A 19,966-nucleotide genomic window follows, 5' to 3' on the forward strand; every position below is an offset into this window, starting at 1 on the left:
CTTTTTTTTGAAAAAAGGAATTAATTCAATAATAAAAAATCATACGGCATCTACCAGAACAATCGAGTCGAACAAACATAAAACAGATCATATCGCTGATTAATCTAGTATTTATGAAAACACAATCAAGCGATTTGTTGAAATTGATATATGTACATATATCGTATTCACCAAAACCAGTTGAGCTATCGATCGTAGTTGCAAACCCATATTAATCTTTATCACTGAATCAAACCCTTGAAAATCCGGCGAATCCAACGTCGTAGATATTGAATCACACCAAAAAAAAAATCTCGAAAGATAGAAATCGTTACCTGGGGAGGAATATTATTGAAAAACAAGAATAAAGTAAAGAAAATAATTAATTTGGGACTTTTCACCGGTGAAAACGATGGAAGCCCTGACGGCTGCTAGAAAGAAAGAAGAATATTTTTGAATTTTTGTGAACAATCCCACTATACAACTTGCATTGCCCAATTAGAGTCTTTATCAGATAAAGGTTAAGGTAAAAATCACGTGACTTAGAACATATATTGTTGTTTTAACACTGTTTTATTATGTTAATTTGTACCTGTGTACTTTTAACATTTAATTAATAGGAAAATGCAGGCTACCAAAAGACATGCATAACTATCCAATTAAAATTAGTGATATATACCTACTACGGCATTTGGGAAAGAATCTTGAAAACAGAATTAGCCCAAAAAATTTTGAAAACAGAATTAGCCATAGTCTTGTTTGAACGGACTATGTTCAGAAATAGGACTATGTTCATTTAACATTTATGTACTCCCTAGGTTTCCTAATGTGGCTTCAAGCATGGAAAGTATACTATACCGAATCTGATCACTATTGATAATAATAGTAAATGTATATCAAAAAAACCAATTCAAGAAAGAAGCGGCATGACAAAGGAATCCAAGTGCTGGTATTCTCAGATCAATTAATACAACAGTTTCTTAATGTTAAGTTATAGTTGTTAGAAGAGCAGTGCGATTCTTTGCAAATCATACAAATCATCATCAGCGGCATCAGGCATCCCACAAGGTGTAAAATTCATCATCTAATACTATAATACTCATTCATTAACAATCACAAGTTAAAATCCTAAATTCTGGCTGCCAGCTTCTTCACTGATTATGGGTTGCTTAATATGTCTTCTATCACGCCTTTGCCGTCCGCAGCATCAAAAAAGAAGAAATTCTTTATAGGATCACCCTTACCTGATATTGCCTTGATCACTTCCTGAATCAAATAAATACCGAGCCTCAATTAAATGGAATGAATAATATATCACCCAGCATGATATCAATTAAAGACGGCATTTAAATGATACCTGCCCAAGAATTCCTCCAATGATAGCACACACGGGAGGAAATTCACTAGGACCGGCTATCAATCTTTCCAAAAGAGAATCAGGAACCTGTGATTCATTCACCGACTGCCACGTACATAGCACATAAAAGTAAATGCACAATGGCGCAAAATAAAAATGAACTCGAAACCACCAAAAAAACATGCTGTGACATACATTCGCTTGACATAGTTCAGTTCTCAACTTGAGAACATCAGCAAGGTCCGCAATTGTAGTTTCTCCATGCCGACGATTCTCAACATCTTCAAACCTTTCAATCACTACAGAGTAGGATTCATATAATTAAAATGACATCAGCAAATTTTAGGCAAATAGATTATAAAAATCTTCCTGTTACATGCTACAATGGTGTGTAGGATTTAATATTAACTGAATTTCACATAGGATTTGTTCACGTGGAACTAATTACGAGCTACCATCCCGAATATAATAGCATATAAGAGTCCTCAGGTATCTACTTAAACTTGTACCATTATTCCAAGTTAATTTAATGATGAAAATTGAGGCATTTACATCTTGTTTACATTTAGTATGATTATTGAACCATCATTAGGGTACTCTGAAACACGTAAACATAATCAGGTGACATATAAGAAAAGAGTTACTAACATATATAATACCTCACACAACATAAGAAAATAGTTATAGAATACCTACATTTCCATTCCGCCATCATGAAAATGGCAGAAACACTTTAGCATATATCACAGAAAGCTCCAGTTGTCTAGCTTAGCATGTTTATTAAGGTGTTGTATACAAAATTACTTGTGTACCATCATCAAAAAATTTCTTAAACTAGATAATTTGATTTCCGGATTGTGCAGGTAACTAGTCTAGAGAGACAAACCTAATGCTCAAAACAATTTTATTTATGTTGAACTTTATGATTTATGAAACCCAGCTAATCAAATAAAATAAATAACACAAAGGCGCAAGGAACTGATTTTTTTAATATACAAATTGTTACCTCTCATTGCGAAGTACAACTTCGAAAGTCTCTTAGGAAGAGAACTCCATGGTACTGAAATAGATTCCTGAAAATAACAATTATTTAATCATCACCGGTTGTAATCATATTCATTTTAGTTAATGCGGGCTGTTGACTTTTTAACTTGTTATCACTAAGAAGCAATAAATCAATATAATGGAGGGTACAAACTACAAGTATAAATAGTACCAGTAGGAAACTGGTTTTTAATTGGCACAATCATCACTTGTACACTGTACATATTAGTTCAATTTAAAATTTTGCATGTAGTATATAAGAGCTAACAAGTTACTACATTACTAATAAATTATAGATCTTTAAAAAGAGAAGCGATGTCAAAAAAACTATCTTGCAGATGGTTGATATAATATACAAAAGTAAATTCCATTATGAATTCTTACCTCAAAACTGGGATAATGTATTTGGCACTCCATCGTTTCATCAAGTTTTTTCTGCCAAGACATAAAAATATGATTAAAAACAAATTCACGTCATTGTATTTATATTCCTAAAGGAAGTCGCATGAAAGAACCGGAAGAATATTAGGAGAAGAACTTAGAAGCAGTGAGACATTTACTTGAGGTAAATAGAATATCAATCAGATACAAATTCTAAAGTTGCCAAATAATAACAGTTCGATACATACAAAATCCTGTAACGGTCACCATATTTGAACAACTGTTGCATTGTTATCCCACCACACATATTTGCATCACATAATTCACAGTTTTGTAAGAACTTATGAATGGAACTTAGTACAATAGAGGATAAAAAGATTAAGGCATCACACTAGTAATAAGCTATTAAATGTAGAAACTTGAATTATTACCTTGGTATAGGCATGATTCCGCAAATCAACAAATATTTCACCACATGAGTCTCTGCAATCTACGGTGTAAAACGCAACATGCTTTGATAACTTGCGACACTTTTCATTGACCATTCTCTGTAGCACCACAAGTTGGAAAGTTCAAAATTTTATTATAATACAGCCTCAAATCACCATAAAGATCTAAACTAACAGTAACTAGATACATTGGTATGCCTTAACCACAGATTCATGACATCAGAGGTAACCATCTAGTTGATCAAGTTGAAAAATAAATCAGCACAAACATGTGAGGATTCTTCAATTTTCTAAGAAATTAACAAGGAAAGGTTATTCATGGAAATTAAATTTTCTACAAGCAAGTCAAGATAAACACCAAACCTTTGCTGCAAGGGAGTAACAACACACAACGACAACATCAAACTTGTCAAAGAAATCCACGCTCTGGCAAGATATATCACCTATAAGACGTACACATGATGAAATCATCAGGTAGTTTTAGAGAAAGAATTACACACCTATCAACTAAATTGGTCTTAAATTATCAATTTAAATATAGGAAAACATAAATAAAAAAATGAGCTTAGTAGCTTGTAAAACTTTTACAATCAACAGTTGAAATCTTAAGGAGAATACGAAACTAACGAGACACAAGCCTAGGATTAGGTGCCTAAGATTTAATCTTTCGGTTACACAACCATGAACAAGTCGGGAAACCACATATTTTTGTACTAATCTCTCCTCTCACCTATATCTTCCACTCAGCTACTCTTGGACCCGAGTTAGCCTCAACTACCAACCCCCTACCCTCCCCCACCCCCTAACAATAAAAACAACACAATCAAAAATCCTTTTTAACAAAATTTCATAAATGTAAACACAATGTGCTCCAATCTTTTCTTCGACATGACTAGGGCATATAGTAAATAAACACAAGACGAACTCTATTTAAATGAGAACAATTGTTGATAAGCAGGAGAACCTGAACAAATATCATAACCAAGCACACAACTTAAAAAAGGGGCAACAAACTCAACCTTTTTCCACAGAAACGCGAACCATAGGATTAAAATCCTTCAACGACTCCGAACAAATCTCAGCCACAGATTTCCCGACAACCCTCTCCCCGTCCGAAGGAATCAAAAAATTAGCCGTCAAAGCCTCTTCAGTAACCGGCCTATCGTCATTCAACGCCACACTTCCCACACCCGCTAAAACAATATTCTTGCAGAACTGCAAATTCAACAAACACAATCATCCTCAAGATCCAAACTTTCGCAACAAAATCACTCAAATTACCAATTTCACACATAAAAATCCTCAAAATTCCAAAAAAAAAATCACAAAAATCACCTCAATTGCAGTCCCTCTAAGCCCACTCACTAGTATATGCGACTTGCTGAGCCTAAAACACAAAAAGAAAGCTTTTTTATCAACTTTAAACACAAGAATTAAAAAAATATCGTAAATTAAATAATTAATCATATAAAAAATAAAGTAATTAAAGTAATTGCAAAGCTATAGATACATGGGTGTGTAAGTATATACCTTCGCTGAGCGTCAACCCCCCAAACCCTAATTTGACGATCATAAAGCGCAGTTTCTTGCTCTGTCAACTCCTCGCCCTTCATTTCGAGATTCAATCTGTAAATTTACGGAATCTTTACGAATATATAGACACAGAATTTGTGTGTATATGCTTCTGCGGATTACAAATAAATAAAACCCTAGAGAGGATTGAGAAAAGATTTGACTTTTGAGTGACTTTTTTCTGGGAAGGATGGTGAAGTGGGAAATAGACTGTATTTTCGGGGCTAGAATTGACATTTTATATGAAAGTAGTGCTTGGTAGATGTTTGGGCCTCCAGTAGCTTCTGTAACAGGCTATCCAGATGATAGGTTATTAACAGAGCCCATCCCAAAAATTCGGGCAATCAGCTGATCAATTCTCCATTTTATACGGGTTCGGAAACAACCCGAATCGGCATTAAAACGCTTCGATTTAATATCTGTTTAATCGAAACCAGAATTGAAAAAAAACAAGGTTGCTCACCCGAGAAACAATGGAATCAGCGGTTGATCCGTGTCCGACTCAGACATTTTTGTCTGCAAATTACAGAAAAGTAGTTTATAAATGCAATGCAAATACAAACATATATATTACCTTGTTTGTTTCAGATAATAAACACATGCATGGTGTAGTAATGTAGAAGTTTAATCACATTCTCACCAGGGTGCTTTCGACTTGATTAAGGGAAAAAAAAAGAGGGTAAATCCTGGAAGCATAAAACTGATGGATGATGAGCTTAAATAATGCACAGGTTTCTTAAGCATTTGAAAAGGCAGAGTTGGAATGGATGCATGTTCACAGTGTACTTAATGCCTCTCAAGGTGAAGAGTCATAGGCAGCTGAGTTATTGAGCTTTGATCAGGTTGTAAAATACAACCAAGTGTAGGAAAAACTTTTATTTTACTTCATCCTAAAATAATTTTTTTTGATTTAAGAAATTAAATTAAATAAAGTTTTAATTTTATTACTTAAATTTCATTTATTATAAGTAATAACTATAAGATAAATTATAAAATTTCCTATTTTATGCATCCTGTTGTAGAATTTTATTATGTATATATGTTAAAGTGGAATAGTCAAAGGTGGTGTTTGTCTTCCTTTGTTTTTCTGATTTCATGAAATACTTTCACATTACATAATAATTTTGAGATTTAAGTATTTAAAAAGTGTTTAGTATTCTTTATTTGATAAAATTAAGTATTTATCTTTTTTTAAAAATTTGATCTTCACTTAAATTTCCATAGGAAAAAAATATCATATATTTATACGATTTAGAATCTCTATTTATCTCTCGCATATGATTTTAACAATCGTGTTTATATGTGACACGGTTTCTAGTGTAATTGAACTCGCTAATGATATTACATCATTTCTTTGATTTGGTATGTTTCGATATAAATATGTATTCGTTTTATTATATATGTGTTTGGGGGATCGTGTATGAATGATGGGTAAAGGATTTGTTTTATTAAATGGGTCAATTTTTTGTGAAATAATAAATCCTTTTTTATTAATGAATGGGTTATTCCCGTTGAATCGTGTATTTAGTTAAAAAATTATTTATATTCTTATTTATCATTATTCAGTATTTTATTTATAAACTCAATATTATTTTTTTTAGATAAAAGTACTTGCTTTTATTCAATTGAATCAATGATCAACGCATCAAGAATACAATCAGGAGGGTTATCAACCCACTCATGAACGCCTGACACACACATGACCATTACATTAGCGGACCGAGGAACATATTCAACTAGCAGTTCATCATAGTGCTTAAATAAGTCTCTACATCTACCACAATGGAATGAAAATATGTATCTTCTTGAACATTTTTGCACGCCTCTGCAAGTTCTTTCACATCCGTTTTAAACACACATCTTTTATAGCCTAATTCTTTGAACCACGATAAGACTTTCTTAAGACCAATTTCTTCAACCTCTCTGTATAGTGCCTACAGTTTATTTGGAACCCGTATGAATGCACCATGAGCATCTTTAATAACAACCCCTACCCTAGTACTACCAATCTCTAAGACCCCTGACTTAGTGTACGAGAAATAAAATAGCGTGTGATACAATATGATTATAATACCTTAGCGCACGGCCTTCTTCACATGGGACTTATCTGAACATTCCCCATTGTCAGTGGCGAAATCTGGTGGAGGAAACGAATGGAGAAATCAAGAACCATCATCGTCAAGGATTGCAATGTTGAAGGCGCAGGAGAAGAGAGATTGGTGCAAAACTCTTCCTAAAAGCATAACACCATAACACTCAAAATCTCTGTAAGCCACGAGACCGAGTCTCAACTACTCTAATATCCGCCGCTAATCATTCTTATCTAATGTCATATCCCTTGTGAGATTTAGCGCTCCCAAGTCCAAACTTAATTGATCCGACCATGTCCAACGGGGCCGACCTCTCTTTCTCTTGCCCCGAAACGATATGTGTTCAACTCTTCGAACTGGTGCTGAATTACATTTACGCCGAACATGTTCATACCAACGTAAACGCCCCTCTCTTATTTTCTTAGAGATAAACTCAACACTTGAAAGGCGTCGAAAAATAACATTCGGTATATGATCTGTCATGGTGTTACCACAAATCCAACGCAACATGCGCAATTCTGCTGTCTCTGGTCGACGCTCCTGAGCTTTTCACAATGTCCAACACTCAGAAACATATACTAATGACAGTCTGATTGTCACTCGATAAAATTTACCTTCAACCTCAAAGGTACATTTTTATCGCACAACACACCAGTCGCAGTCATTCAGCGAAGTCATCCTATCAAAATACGATTAGTCACATCCGAACAAATATCACCATAAATAATAGAACCCACTATTTAAAAGTACTAGCCTTTAACCCGTGCGAAGCACGGACGGTTATATAATTCGTAATTTATTATCATTAATTTAAATTTTAACATCATTTTATTACAATATTAATATTAATATTAATAAATTGAATTTTAATTAAAAAATGATTATATTTTCTCACGAAAATTTAGTTTTTATAATTTATTATCTATATATAAATATTGTTTTGTTATTAATATGTGATAATTTATTATTTCTCTTGATGCTTCAACTGTTTAATAAAGTGACTAAGCACCCACCGAGGTGGAGACAGAGACAGAAGGCGAATGTATTGGTGATGGAGAGGGAGACTGATACCTGGACCCGTAATATTCTTTGCTGCTGATTATAAAACTAAGGCTTAGAATCTAATACGAGATTGATTGTTAGTAGTATTCTTTATATTTTTAGTAGGGGTAAAATGGGTAAGTCAATGTTTACTGAACCAAAAAAATCTAACCAAAATTTTGTACGACTACAAATTAAACCTATGTTGGCTTTTTATAGTATAGTATAGTATAGATAGATTCGTTTGTGATACACGAGTCTCCACGATACATACAGCTACATCTTTCTCATGAATCTTCTCACTGAAATTGACACATAGATACTCAGTTTTAGAACGTATCAGTCGCAATCCATAGCCCTCCAACGACCCGTGTATATGTAGATTAACCTCATTTCAAGATTCAACCGCTAGTCCACTATTACATTCTCATTAAAATACATATTACATTCTCGTTAAAATACATATATAATCCAAATGTCACATGAATTCATTTTGAGTGAACTTAAATGCGTTGGGCACTATCAACAAAATCAAATTAACCATATAATACGAGCTTCAAACATCGGTAACTAGGGTCTAGGGCTTGAAAACGAAACCGGTTGAAATGGGCGATCGGAGCAGAAAAACAATCACCACCATCGACGCAATCGGCGACGATCTTTTCCGTAACATTCTTAACAGACTCCCCGCCGTCCACTTCGCATCCGCAGCCTGCGTTAGCCGCTCGTGGCATCGTGTCTGCGATTCTATTCTCTCCACTCCCAAACTCGCCTCAGCGCTCTCTCTCAATCCTTCTATTCAGGTATATACACACAATTCATGTATCTATTATTCGTTTGCACTGTCAAACCTCGCTAATTGAATATTTTTGAATTTATCGAGTTTATAATACACTGTCTGTTATGTTTATTCATTTATCGAGTTTAGAAATTAAGAACATTCACGTGCCTATTCGATGATGTTGATTATGATTGTGTGAATAGGATGCTGTTGAAGAGGTTTGCAGTAAGGTTTTTGCGGAACCGATACGGCCTCACTTTGCGATTGTTGCAATTGGGCAATCGTTTGAAATGCATGTTGCTCTACGACTAGTATGTAATTTTGAATTGTTGTTGAAAGTGCTTTAATATGGTTTGTAAACCTTTTTTGATTGCACTGATTGATTGCAATTGCACGGTGACTTGCAGATTACTAAGAAATTAGGATCTGGAATTCCGATCATCTGTACGGCAGCTTTTGGGTTAATGGGAAGGGATGTAGCTACAAATAGTTTCAAAGAGGTTTTCAGATATTTATGCGGTTATTTGTGTTTGTGTGTGTGTATCTGTTAGTAATATATAGCTACAAACTGGTTTTTTTTTTTTATATATAATATTTATCAAATGGGGTTTTGTTTGACCAGATTCCACAGTGGGGAGAGGAAGAGGAAGATGATTTTTTCAATAATGGGTACATGTATGATCCAAGCGTTTATGCAGATCCTGAATTTTGGGACCGCCCCAAGACTCCAAGCAATCCAGCTGTTTTGTTGACTGTTGGGTTCTTGCCTGGAATGAAAGTTGCAGCAGTTACTATGTCACAATCAAAGAAGGTACGATTGGCTGTCTGAAAATTTCAAGAAGTTGTTTCTGTATTCTTCGTCTATTTCCTTGATAAAGAAGCATTCAAGTTATTGTATCTTCCTTGATAAATAGATGCAATCACATTCTTATGGCAGTAATTTTTTACTATATTTTCTATTTTTCTTCAAATAGGATGTTCCATGTGTCGATGAATTCGTAACAAATATCAGGGAATGTTCAGCCATTGCTTCAGGTGTTACATCTCCCATTGCGATTATGTTATTCGTAGTAAGTTCATCCATTGTTTTATATTGAAGTATAATTCTTATTTATATTTGGATATCTAATGTGTCATTTAAATGATGTATTAGGGTCTCGGAACCTACATGGATCCTGTTCTAGAGAAGCTTGGTGAGTCTCATTATGGTTGTGTATTGCACAGTTTCTTTATGCAAATCTCAACTCTGCCTTTGATTAAATCCTTATAATCTTTCTTCGAATTTGCGAAATAGATGGGATATAAACCCAGTCGTAGGGCAGTGAAGTGGAAATATATGGGGCACTATTTCTCGACAGATATATTCCTTTTAAGCCTTGTGAAGTATATCAGTATGTGAAGTACTGATGTTAGTTCAGGGTTATTTTAATAAGTAATTTGAGTATCTATTATTTTACTTTTCTATTGTAATCATTTAGCTTAACTATATGTTCTTAGTAATGACATTCAAATCCTGTGTTTGTTGTAGAGGCGTAGAGCTCATAGTTATGCATTCTTGCAGATTGTGCCATGTCCCCTGAAACTGCCATTGTCGGTGATGGGAGCAGTGTGTTCCTCTGTGGAGGTAACTGTGTACAGCAGAACTCCAAGTACTCTGTTGCGGGTGTTGGTCTATTATTTATGCGAGATCGAGATAAGCCTCATGGTAGTGCTTATTATAAGTTCAAATTTTATTTTTAGTTTGCTGATATGCTCACTTTTTTCACTTCCCACATCTCATATAGTAGTCAAATTTATCTTACAAATCAAACTTTGACTTAGTGTAATTTTTTCTTAATTATATAATGTTAGTAGATCATGAAAATTAAATTTATTATAAATGAATAATTAGGTTTGCCACTGAGAATTGAAAATAATCAAGTGATTCACGCGACTCATGAAGGCTGGTTGCACTTTTTTAATGATAAATCAGAGACGATAGTTGTGTGACTTCAACATAAAAACTTTCACTTTTGTGATGCTAGTCCTTTTATTTTTAACGAACAAAAAAAATGATACTTCTTCCTTCCGTCTTCCCATTGTAATCGAAAAGAGTTTGTTTTTGCTTTCCACGATAATGTATCAATTTTATGTAAACACATGTTGAGTTTTTCAAATTTTTTCCTCTCAATGTCAATCGTTAATGCTATTTGTATGCCTGTGGTTGTGGATATAGTCACTTTTGCTATCATGTTTTTCGGTGCTTCATGTTTTATAATCACTAGCTTATAACCCTTGCCATGTAGCAAAGTTTTAACATAGCTGTCTAGCCTCAGTTATAAACCGGTCTGAGTTTTGATTGATACAGATTTTGCTTGTTATCGTTTGTTCTGTTAAACGTAACTTTTTAATTTCATTCAGAGTTTTTGTGCTTGTGAACAGGTATCGGTAATATACAATTTCATGTTGCATTGTCCACTGGTATGTCACCTATAGGCCCTATGTACAAGGCAGTTTCAGTAAGAGAGATTCGTGATAAGGGTACCACCTGGCTCACTGCAAGAAGAGAAGGATCCATCGACAAGCTTGATGGTCAATCAATTCTTCATCAAATTTATGATGAAGTATGGTTATTATATTCTTTGAATTAACTTTTTAGCCTATCTACTGTATATAGCAATCATCTTTATTATTTAGAAATTGTCTGAAAAAAAATTAAGTCTTCAGTCGAACTGCTTGTTTTACCTGTATCTCTATTTGTTATTTAAAAACTTGTTAGGACAGGCTTGTTTGATGTTGAAAACTATGTGAATATAATTCGCTTAGATAAACTGTTGCCTAGGATTGGAGTATACAACATCTGATTATAAGAAGACTCATAGAATATCCTTTTAGACCATGTTTGGTTGTATCTGGATAGATACTGTATGACGGAAGAAATAGACCTTATGCTACTTGATAAATAGAAGATACGAAGTCTTTAATCCTGTCAGCCATGAACTTTTTTAGTGGTTGGAGCATGATATTGTTTTCTCTACTCTTATAATTTAATTTCTAGCCATTGTACTGGCCATCATTAAGCCATCGAAATTGATTCCCAGTTTGCATTTTTTTTTTTCAAATTAGAAAGACTTGGTATTCTCCATGATTGAGTTGAAATCGATAGTGTTACACTAAAGTAGTGTATTTTATTTTCCTCAGGTATATGGCGAATACTGAATACTAAGGTTTTTGTTTATATCACAGATGCCAGGTCGTATAAAGTATCCTTCTCTATGCTTGGGGGTTCTGAAACGAAGAAAATGCTTTTTAGGGTCGAGTGAAATGAAATGGATAACATCTCAAGTATTTCACGAAGTTCATGGGTAAATTATGAAACTGTTGCATCTCTTATCTCATCTCTTATCTCCATAGGTTTACATATTTGAATAATGGAGAGGCAAATGTGCGAAAGAGAAGCAGTAAATTTAGACAGATGATATTTTTTGGCTAGATTTTAATACAGACGTTTATATAATTTTTTCGAATTATTCCAAAAACCACTTCACATCATTGGTTATACAATTTGGCAAACGAATCTAAACATAACACGATATGTAATAAATATCCCCCTTGTTCATAATTTTTGGTCATAACATGTTGGTTCTAGAATTTTCTCATCCTGGTTCATAATTTTAGTTTATGTCTAGCTTTGCTTAAATCTATTAATTATTTTGCAGGGGAGACGAGGCACATCTGTTTGTTGAAGGCCGTGGTATTAAAAGTGGAGATCCTTTTCGCGTGTTCCAGTCAGATTCCCATAAGGCTTTGTCTTCTCTTGAAAAAGTGTGTGACAAATTCAGAAGTTTGAAGCAACATAGTAGTAGTGCTGTGGGAAGCTCTTCTTGTCTCACACCCACCCTTGGTAACAATGATATAATCTTTGGTGGTATCATCTTTGCGTGCATTGGTCGAGACGATAGATTTTTCAATAAATATGACGTTGATAGCACCCCATTCGTGGAGAATTTTCCTGGGGTTCCGTTGGCTGGGTTGTATTGCGGCAACTTTGAATTATGCCGTGGTGATTCAAGCTCATATGATCAAGAATCTGGGTCTTACCTTAGTTTTGCACACTCATATAGTAGTGTTTATTTTGTCATGTCTTACACCCCATCTGGATCTGGAATATAGTTCTACTATTTGTTAATTTAGTCGCTTTCCAAGAAAATTTCTCCAAACATTATGTGAACTAATTGAGTTCTAAATACAGTAATGTGAAGTACATAGTTTATCCAGCCTCTCAAGCTTGTTTAATTTTTCAAGAATGGCTTCCAGTGAAAAAATAATAGTGGCTTGAAACTTCTTTTTTTTATGCAAAAAGATTATTCAAGTAGAAACAAAACTCCCTCCGTTCCACAATACATGTCTCTTCTGGTTCTAAAATTATCTTTCTTGAAAGTTGTATAACAATTATTCCCTCTGTCCCAAAATACATGTTACTTTGATTTTTTTCACGTAACTTGAGATGCAAAAATAATATATTTCTACATATTATTTTTTAAAATTTCTTTTCCTGAATAAAAATTTAACACCTATATTTTTATTCAGAAAAGGAAATTTTGAAAAATAATATGTAGTTGGGTTCCATGGAGACCCCAAAAGTTTGGAGTCCTTGGAGACCACAACATCTACCATTAAAATTAATTAGCAATTGATGGCCCAGATTAAATGGTAATATAACCGATTTATAAAATTCAAAAAGTAACCTATACATACGTATTGTACAAAACATGCCGTACTATTTTCCTGTCCCGCACTTTATTTCATAGAAGTTACAAATATTGCAAGACATATCTTTTAAACTTCTAACGCAGAACACGACTATTTGCAAGATTAATATTTTGATAAAGCAGGGTTTTAGTTGCAAGACTGTGGACATAAGTTAAGATTTATAATTCAAATATATTTTTGTAAGGATCATTGTTTTTTTTTTCAGCACACATGCAATGAAGGACAACAAAGTATAAACAACTGAAGCTGCAGAACAATCGTATTCGAAGAACACATAATCAATAAGAGTGTATAACATAATTGAAGTGCTGCAATTTTGTTGACTATGTAACCGTCATGTAGTTTTCTTCGAATGTATAAAATAAAGAGCCATGACAATCTTCTCATTTAATTTTTGAGAAACAAACAAATTCTTGTTTGATATGATCGTCGGCCATGGCCATATGTCTCCGTTAGAAAAGAATTAGATAAAAGAATAAAAGACCACAGAACATAAATTCTGAAAGTCGTCTTATGATAAAGTGCAGGACATGATAAGTTTATGGATAAGAAGTGAAAGAGATACTTAAGCACAATTCGGTAACGGAAAGCCTATAAACTTGCAACATGTTTAACTGCTAAATTAATGATGTTTTAGTATGTATTCAAATTCTGCATATACGGATCGTGGTATGTCAATTTAACGGGGGGAGATGCCAAATCATTGCTGGCCATTAGATGAAAAATAAATAGACGGCAGATTTCTTGTCCTCCAATACTCCAAATAATATGCGGTCTCCATATAATTTTACTCTGTAGAAATATATCATTTTTGCATCTTAAATTATGTGAAAAAAGTCAAAGTGACATGTATTTTGGGACGGAGGGAGTAATAAAGGTTGAATAAAAGTCTACATTCATGCATTTATTAAGGGTATAAGGGACATATCTAATTAATGTTTTTTTAATATGCGTAATTTTTCAAAAGAGACATGTATTGTGGGACGGAGGGAGTATTAATTTATTATTTGGACTTTCATTTTTTTTTTGTCAGGGTATACATACACGTGGATGAATTGTATCGAATACCACAAGAGAATTTTTTCATTCAAGAAAGTTTATTTTCTAATTGAAGATCATGCAAGATGGCCCAAGAAGTTTAGAAAATAAGACTTAATGATTGAAAAGATAAACCCCTCTTCTATTCTTTCTGATAATCTTGAAAAAAAGAAACAAAACAAAACAAAACATAAATCAATACAAGAAAATCATATATGTTTATATATATATAAACTTAATTAAAATAAAAAAATAATAAATCTAATCAAAAACAAAATTGAAAGGAATGAATATAATAAAATAGAGTAAGTAAAATAATAATAAAATAATAATTAATAAAAAGAAAACTAACCAAAGGGGATTCCTTTGGTTAGATACATAAAATTTAATTATTTAATCAAGGAATCGAGGAATAAAATAACAGACATTAAAACATAATCAAATATATATTATATGATGACCATCAAAATGGTAACACAAGCCATAAAAATGGCACACAATGAGGAAATTAAATGCCATTAAAGGCACATTAATGTCATCAATAATGACCCTCATAAATGATACTAAATATTGATATTTGAAAGATTGCAGTCACCCATAAAATTAGCCCATGAGATATAAAACATCAAAAAAACGGTAAATCAACAAAATCTATTGCCTAAACATACAAATTAGATTCCTACCAATTTTGAAAACAATTGATATTTAAATCATAACAAAACAATAATCTATTTGTACATACAACTAAAAACAATTTTAAAAACTAAAACTTAAAATATAGAATATCAAACACACACTAAACACATCCTTAATCAAGAATTACTAAGAACACAAAGAACACATATAGAAAATTAAAACAAAACCCCGTTTTCGACTAATTTTGTGGTCGACCACAACAAATCCGGCCAAGATAAAACAAGTCATAAATGAATCCAATCACCTAAAAAAACCTTATACTACTGGAAGAGAAGAAAAATAAACTTCTAAAATATTATGGCCCAATATTAGCCCACCCACTAATATGAGGTATTGTATATTTTGGTATGATTTGAGTGGGGTTGAAATTTTTATAAACTATACAAATCCATGGATAAATTTTTAAGTCCAAAGTTCTAAAATATTATGGCCCAATATTGGCCCACTAATATTAGGGTTAGGTTCTTTGTGTTAGGTATTATAAATACACAAGGAAAGGGTGCATCTCAATCAGCCGCAGCATCTTCTTCATCTAAGCTTTATGAAAAACACATCTTACCCTTGTGAACATTTCAATTTTTTCTTTTCTTTATATCTTGTTTTAGCCTATCTCCTATTCAAAACTTTAGAAAATAGCACATCTCACAATATTGCTGATAATGCTATTTTACTACCCAACGATTATTCAAATCACATGTTATTATTATGTACTCCTTTTGTTCATGATTAACAATGTTAGGTACGTTGTACTCCAATATTGAAAGTGATTTATGAAATAATATATTTGATGTGATTAACTATAATCAATCTATTATAATTTTTTATATTTTTAGTTAGAATGAGTTTTGTTTGATTAATTATTCTTGTGTTGGTTTTTTTAAAGGATTATAGCTGGTGATTTATGGAAAACAATGAAGAAAATGTTCCAAGACAATGATATGCAAGATTGGTAATATATATATTATACTTCTTATTCTTGTTGTATTAATTTAGTTCTCACATCACTTAAAATTAATCACGTGTTTATCATTCTTGATTGATGTACTTCTATGAACAAGCATCTAATATTAATGGTGTGACATAATTTCAAAACTAAGGTAAATACTTTTCGTAAAATAAAAAATTTAATAAATTATTGATTTAAGAATTACTTAAATGACGTAGGAGTATTTAGTATATTTTTAAAAATGTAAGAGTTAGCATATAATTAAATTCTTATTTATATATATTATGGTAGTACTTTGATATTAAATAAAAATAGAATAATTTTATAAAATACATAAATATTAGAAACTATCATTTTAACACAAATAATTAAGATTAAAATCGGTTAATGTTAAAGATCTTAAAGATTTGTCAATATTATTTTAACCCTTTAATGCAATCTTAAAGATCTATTAATCAAATTACTAGCTGTTATAATCTATTATATCTATTATATAAAATAAAAGTTGATCCAGTTGGTAGCATTTGATCCAGTTGGTAGCATGCTAATTTGTTCTGTCGAAGATTCTAAAATACAAGTTAAATTTGTTGATTATAGTCGTTTGTATAGAGTATTTGCCTTATGGGATCAAGTTATGTTCTAGTGTGATCTTTTAATTGAATAGGTTTCTTCTATTTTGGGAAGCGCCTTCCTGCTTATGATGGCACAAAGAGTAGTGCCTCTTCCTTTTATCTCCAAAGTTCTGACCGATGAAGATGACGGATCAGGCGGTGCAAGGTATATTTTGGATGTAATTTATATAATAACTTTTTTGAATGCCGGAGTGGGCTTCGTTGTAACTATTTGATTCACCTGCCCTGAATGCAGGAGAGAAAGGGAATTAGCTTCACGAGCTGACCTGCACCACCTAGAGATGTTTCTAGCTGGGAGGCGGATGCACCTCAAGAAGCTTTGCAGGTTTTAGACATTGTTCTAAGGGAAATGCCTAATGCTAGGAAAAGGTTACATGGACTTGAACATTACTACCCATCTGTATTTATTTAAAACTAGACATGTTTAAGTAGATGGACTAGCAATTGGGATTTATATATATGGTGTGGCTATTATGCTTTAGGTTTTCACAAATAAATATTAGATCAGTTAATGTTGAATCATGTGTTTCCATTCTTGATTGATGCACTTCAAATAATTATGGCATCTCAATTCATGGCCTATATGAAGAATTGGCGCAAGCAACTACCATCAATAGCTAGTCATTTTGTATACAGTGACAGGCTTTCAACACAAAGAAAAATAATATTTTGTATATATTTAAAAATTCAATAAATATTTAAGTTTAGAACTATTTAAATGCCATAAGAGTATTTAATAGATTTTTTTAAAAGTAAAAGGTTAGGTGTAAATGAATTCTTGTATAAAATATTAAGGTATTTTCCTATTAAATAATGTTGATAGCTTTTTATAAAAAAAAACTTAAATATTAGAAACTATCATTTTAACACCAGGGGGCCTAGTGCCTATCTTTAGGATCCTCCATGTCTTGATTTGAAAAATCATAGTTTCTCCGTAAAAAATGACTTACATAGGGAGAGTTTATCAAAAACATAAGTCACCTTGATCAATCCTCTTATGAAAAAATCATGGCCTCAAATTATTAGATAGATGGAGGCATATACTACTTTAATCACATGTAATAGTCCATTTTAAATAATAAATAAATGAGCACGAATTTAATGTTAGCCACAAGTATGTTATACCTATTGTAAATAAATGAGCAAGAATTTAGTATTAACCACAAGTATGTTATACGTGAATACGAGTGAGATGCCAAAGAAATTCATTCTTTGTCCACCTTGAGATAAATTTAATACATACAATTTAAATATCCGGTAAAATACATATGTCATCACATCTCTTACAAAACTAATACACTACATTACATAAAATTTGAATTTATATTTAACTTACATTCGTGCAGGGGTAGTCAACCCTTTCTTTAATTACTTTATTCTCACTATTGGATGTAAGGTGCAAGGACGTTTACTCTTATTGGCAACAAATGTATCAAATGAATCGTGCTTCAATTATTTAAAGTATTCTAGACAAAAGGACTTAGTCTAACTTCATAGATATTTTGAAAATAGATATGTTCAACCAACTCATTGTCAAAAACGGATCGACAAGGTAGTTGGGTTGTAAAAGTTATGTTTTTTTTTGAAAAGCAGGAAATAATTCATTAAAATAAGAATGTCCTCGGGTTTATTACAAAATGTAGCCTATTAGAGCCTAGATAAGCTAAGTAGCAAAAGAGATTGCCAAAAGCCAAAGAAACCTGAGGACATTACCCTCGATGTAACCCTGATACATTAGATACTACTGCAGAAACTAAGACGCCTGAAACAGGGAAGACTAAGCATTGTCGCCACTAACAGATGCCTTGCCAACTGAACCATCCTCCGAAACAAACCCCATGAGGGCGAGAACTTGCTCCACGTACATGAAGCCGTTGATATCTTCCAAGAGGGGGGAGGATCTGGGAACAAACAGCTTGGGGATGATAGCCTCCATGGTGCCAGTCATGGCATTCATTCTCTAGTTTGCTCACACGAAATAATCATGTCATTTCGATTAATGAGTTGGGAGAAAATTAGATTTTAGTTGAGCTTGCTTTCCAACTTAAAAATAGAGTATTGACCTATTTAAACTTTACAATTCAATATGAAAATTTTAGAATGGTTCAGGGTGATCATAAAAGAGATTTCATGTCAAAATATTAAATTTTCAATTTACTCTTATGTGTAGGCTATTTGAGACATACAAGTTTTGAACAAATAATTAACAAAATATAATTATTTTGGATTGTTACACAACATAAATGTTTTAGTTTAATTTTTTTATATAAATAAAGAGAAAGAGTAATATTTATTTAAATCCGATCTGATGGATACTTGATTCGTTCCGACCCGAGAGAATATTAGTGAATTCAATATTTAAGATTTGGATTTTATGTGTACGGATCGAAACTCACCCCAAACCCGATCCAAACCGATGAATTTATACACACACAAACATATTATAAGTAAATATGTAGTAATGTTTTAGATACAAGACAAATAATATACATCTCTTTATCTCATCATTTCATTATTATTCAAGTCATTTCATTCTCTTATCTTTCGAGTAAATCATTTAGTTGTTAATCGTACAATCACAATGATTTTATATATGAAAAATATTTTATATATGGTTACTCGTAAATTTTATTTGTTTATATTATTATGTGTTATGTAAATTGATATATATATATTATTTTTTGCTCAAATAACATAAAAAAAAATATTATTTCTCCATATTAAGTATAAATGGACTTTACTATGTTATTTAAAAATTTTATATACGCGAAATGAATCCAATCCAATTAGAAACTCGATTTATTTGGATTTGGATTTAATTTTAAGACCCAAAAATATTTCAATTTGGATTTAAATTTAGCTAAACCCGATCCAACCCATTTCTATACGTAAGCAATTACATGTATATGTTTGATACAAAAAAATCAAGGATACACAACTATTTCAAAATAATAAACTAAAAAATATTTAAAATTAATTATTTAATTTTTAAAATCACGGTTACCTATTGCAGTACTCAGCCAAGCACAAGATATAGAAAATGATAACTCAAACCCATACCACTCCCGATTCCAATTTCGTGCCATTATAAGAACAAAATGACCCCTTTATAAGTAGGATTCACTAGTCTGTATAATGTAATGAATTATATGTTCTATAGTATGAAACAATTTTTAACTTTGGATTGAGAGAGAAGAAGACGCAATAC

At 32.4% G+C, this 19,966-nt stretch overlaps 2 protein-coding genes across 2 annotated transcripts; one reads left to right on the forward strand and one right to left on the reverse strand.

Annotated features, from left to right (window-relative positions):
• Window positions 1-906: 906 nt before the first annotated feature.
• LOC108219973 (SUMO-activating enzyme subunit 1A) lies at window positions 907-4,994 on the reverse strand. The gene is made up of 10 exons (XM_017393583.2): window positions 4,741-4,994; window positions 4,546-4,597; window positions 4,230-4,425; window positions 3,574-3,653; window positions 3,193-3,309; window positions 2,765-2,815; window positions 2,343-2,409; window positions 1,532-1,635; window positions 1,337-1,441; window positions 907-1,245 (listed from the first exon to the last, which is right to left on the reverse strand). Exons 1-10 carry the CDS (start codon window positions 4,821-4,823, stop codon window positions 1,138-1,140), a joined length of 963 nt encoding a protein of 320 aa, XP_017249072.1. The 5' UTR covers window positions 4,824-4,994; the 3' UTR covers window positions 907-1,137.
• Window positions 4,995-8,413: 3,419 nt separating this feature from the next.
• LOC108219845 (F-box/LRR-repeat protein At5g63520) lies at window positions 8,414-12,950 on the forward strand. The gene is made up of 10 exons (XM_017393391.2): window positions 8,414-8,716; window positions 8,898-9,005; window positions 9,102-9,194; window positions 9,317-9,505; window positions 9,669-9,764; window positions 9,848-9,887; window positions 10,256-10,399; window positions 11,116-11,297; window positions 11,920-12,038; window positions 12,393-12,950. The coding sequence occupies exons 1-10, from the start codon at window positions 8,519-8,521 to the stop codon at window positions 12,844-12,846; spliced, it is 1,623 nt and encodes a 540-aa protein (XP_017248880.1). The 5' UTR covers window positions 8,414-8,518; the 3' UTR covers window positions 12,847-12,950.
• The last annotated feature ends 7,016 nt before the right edge of the window (window positions 12,951-19,966 follow it).

Source organism: Daucus carota, chromosome 5, assembly GCF_001625215.2.
Source record: "Daucus carota subsp. sativus chromosome 5, DH1 v3.0, whole genome shotgun sequence".
Lineage (NCBI taxonomy): Eukaryota > Viridiplantae > Streptophyta > Magnoliopsida > Apiales > Apiaceae > Daucus > Daucus carota.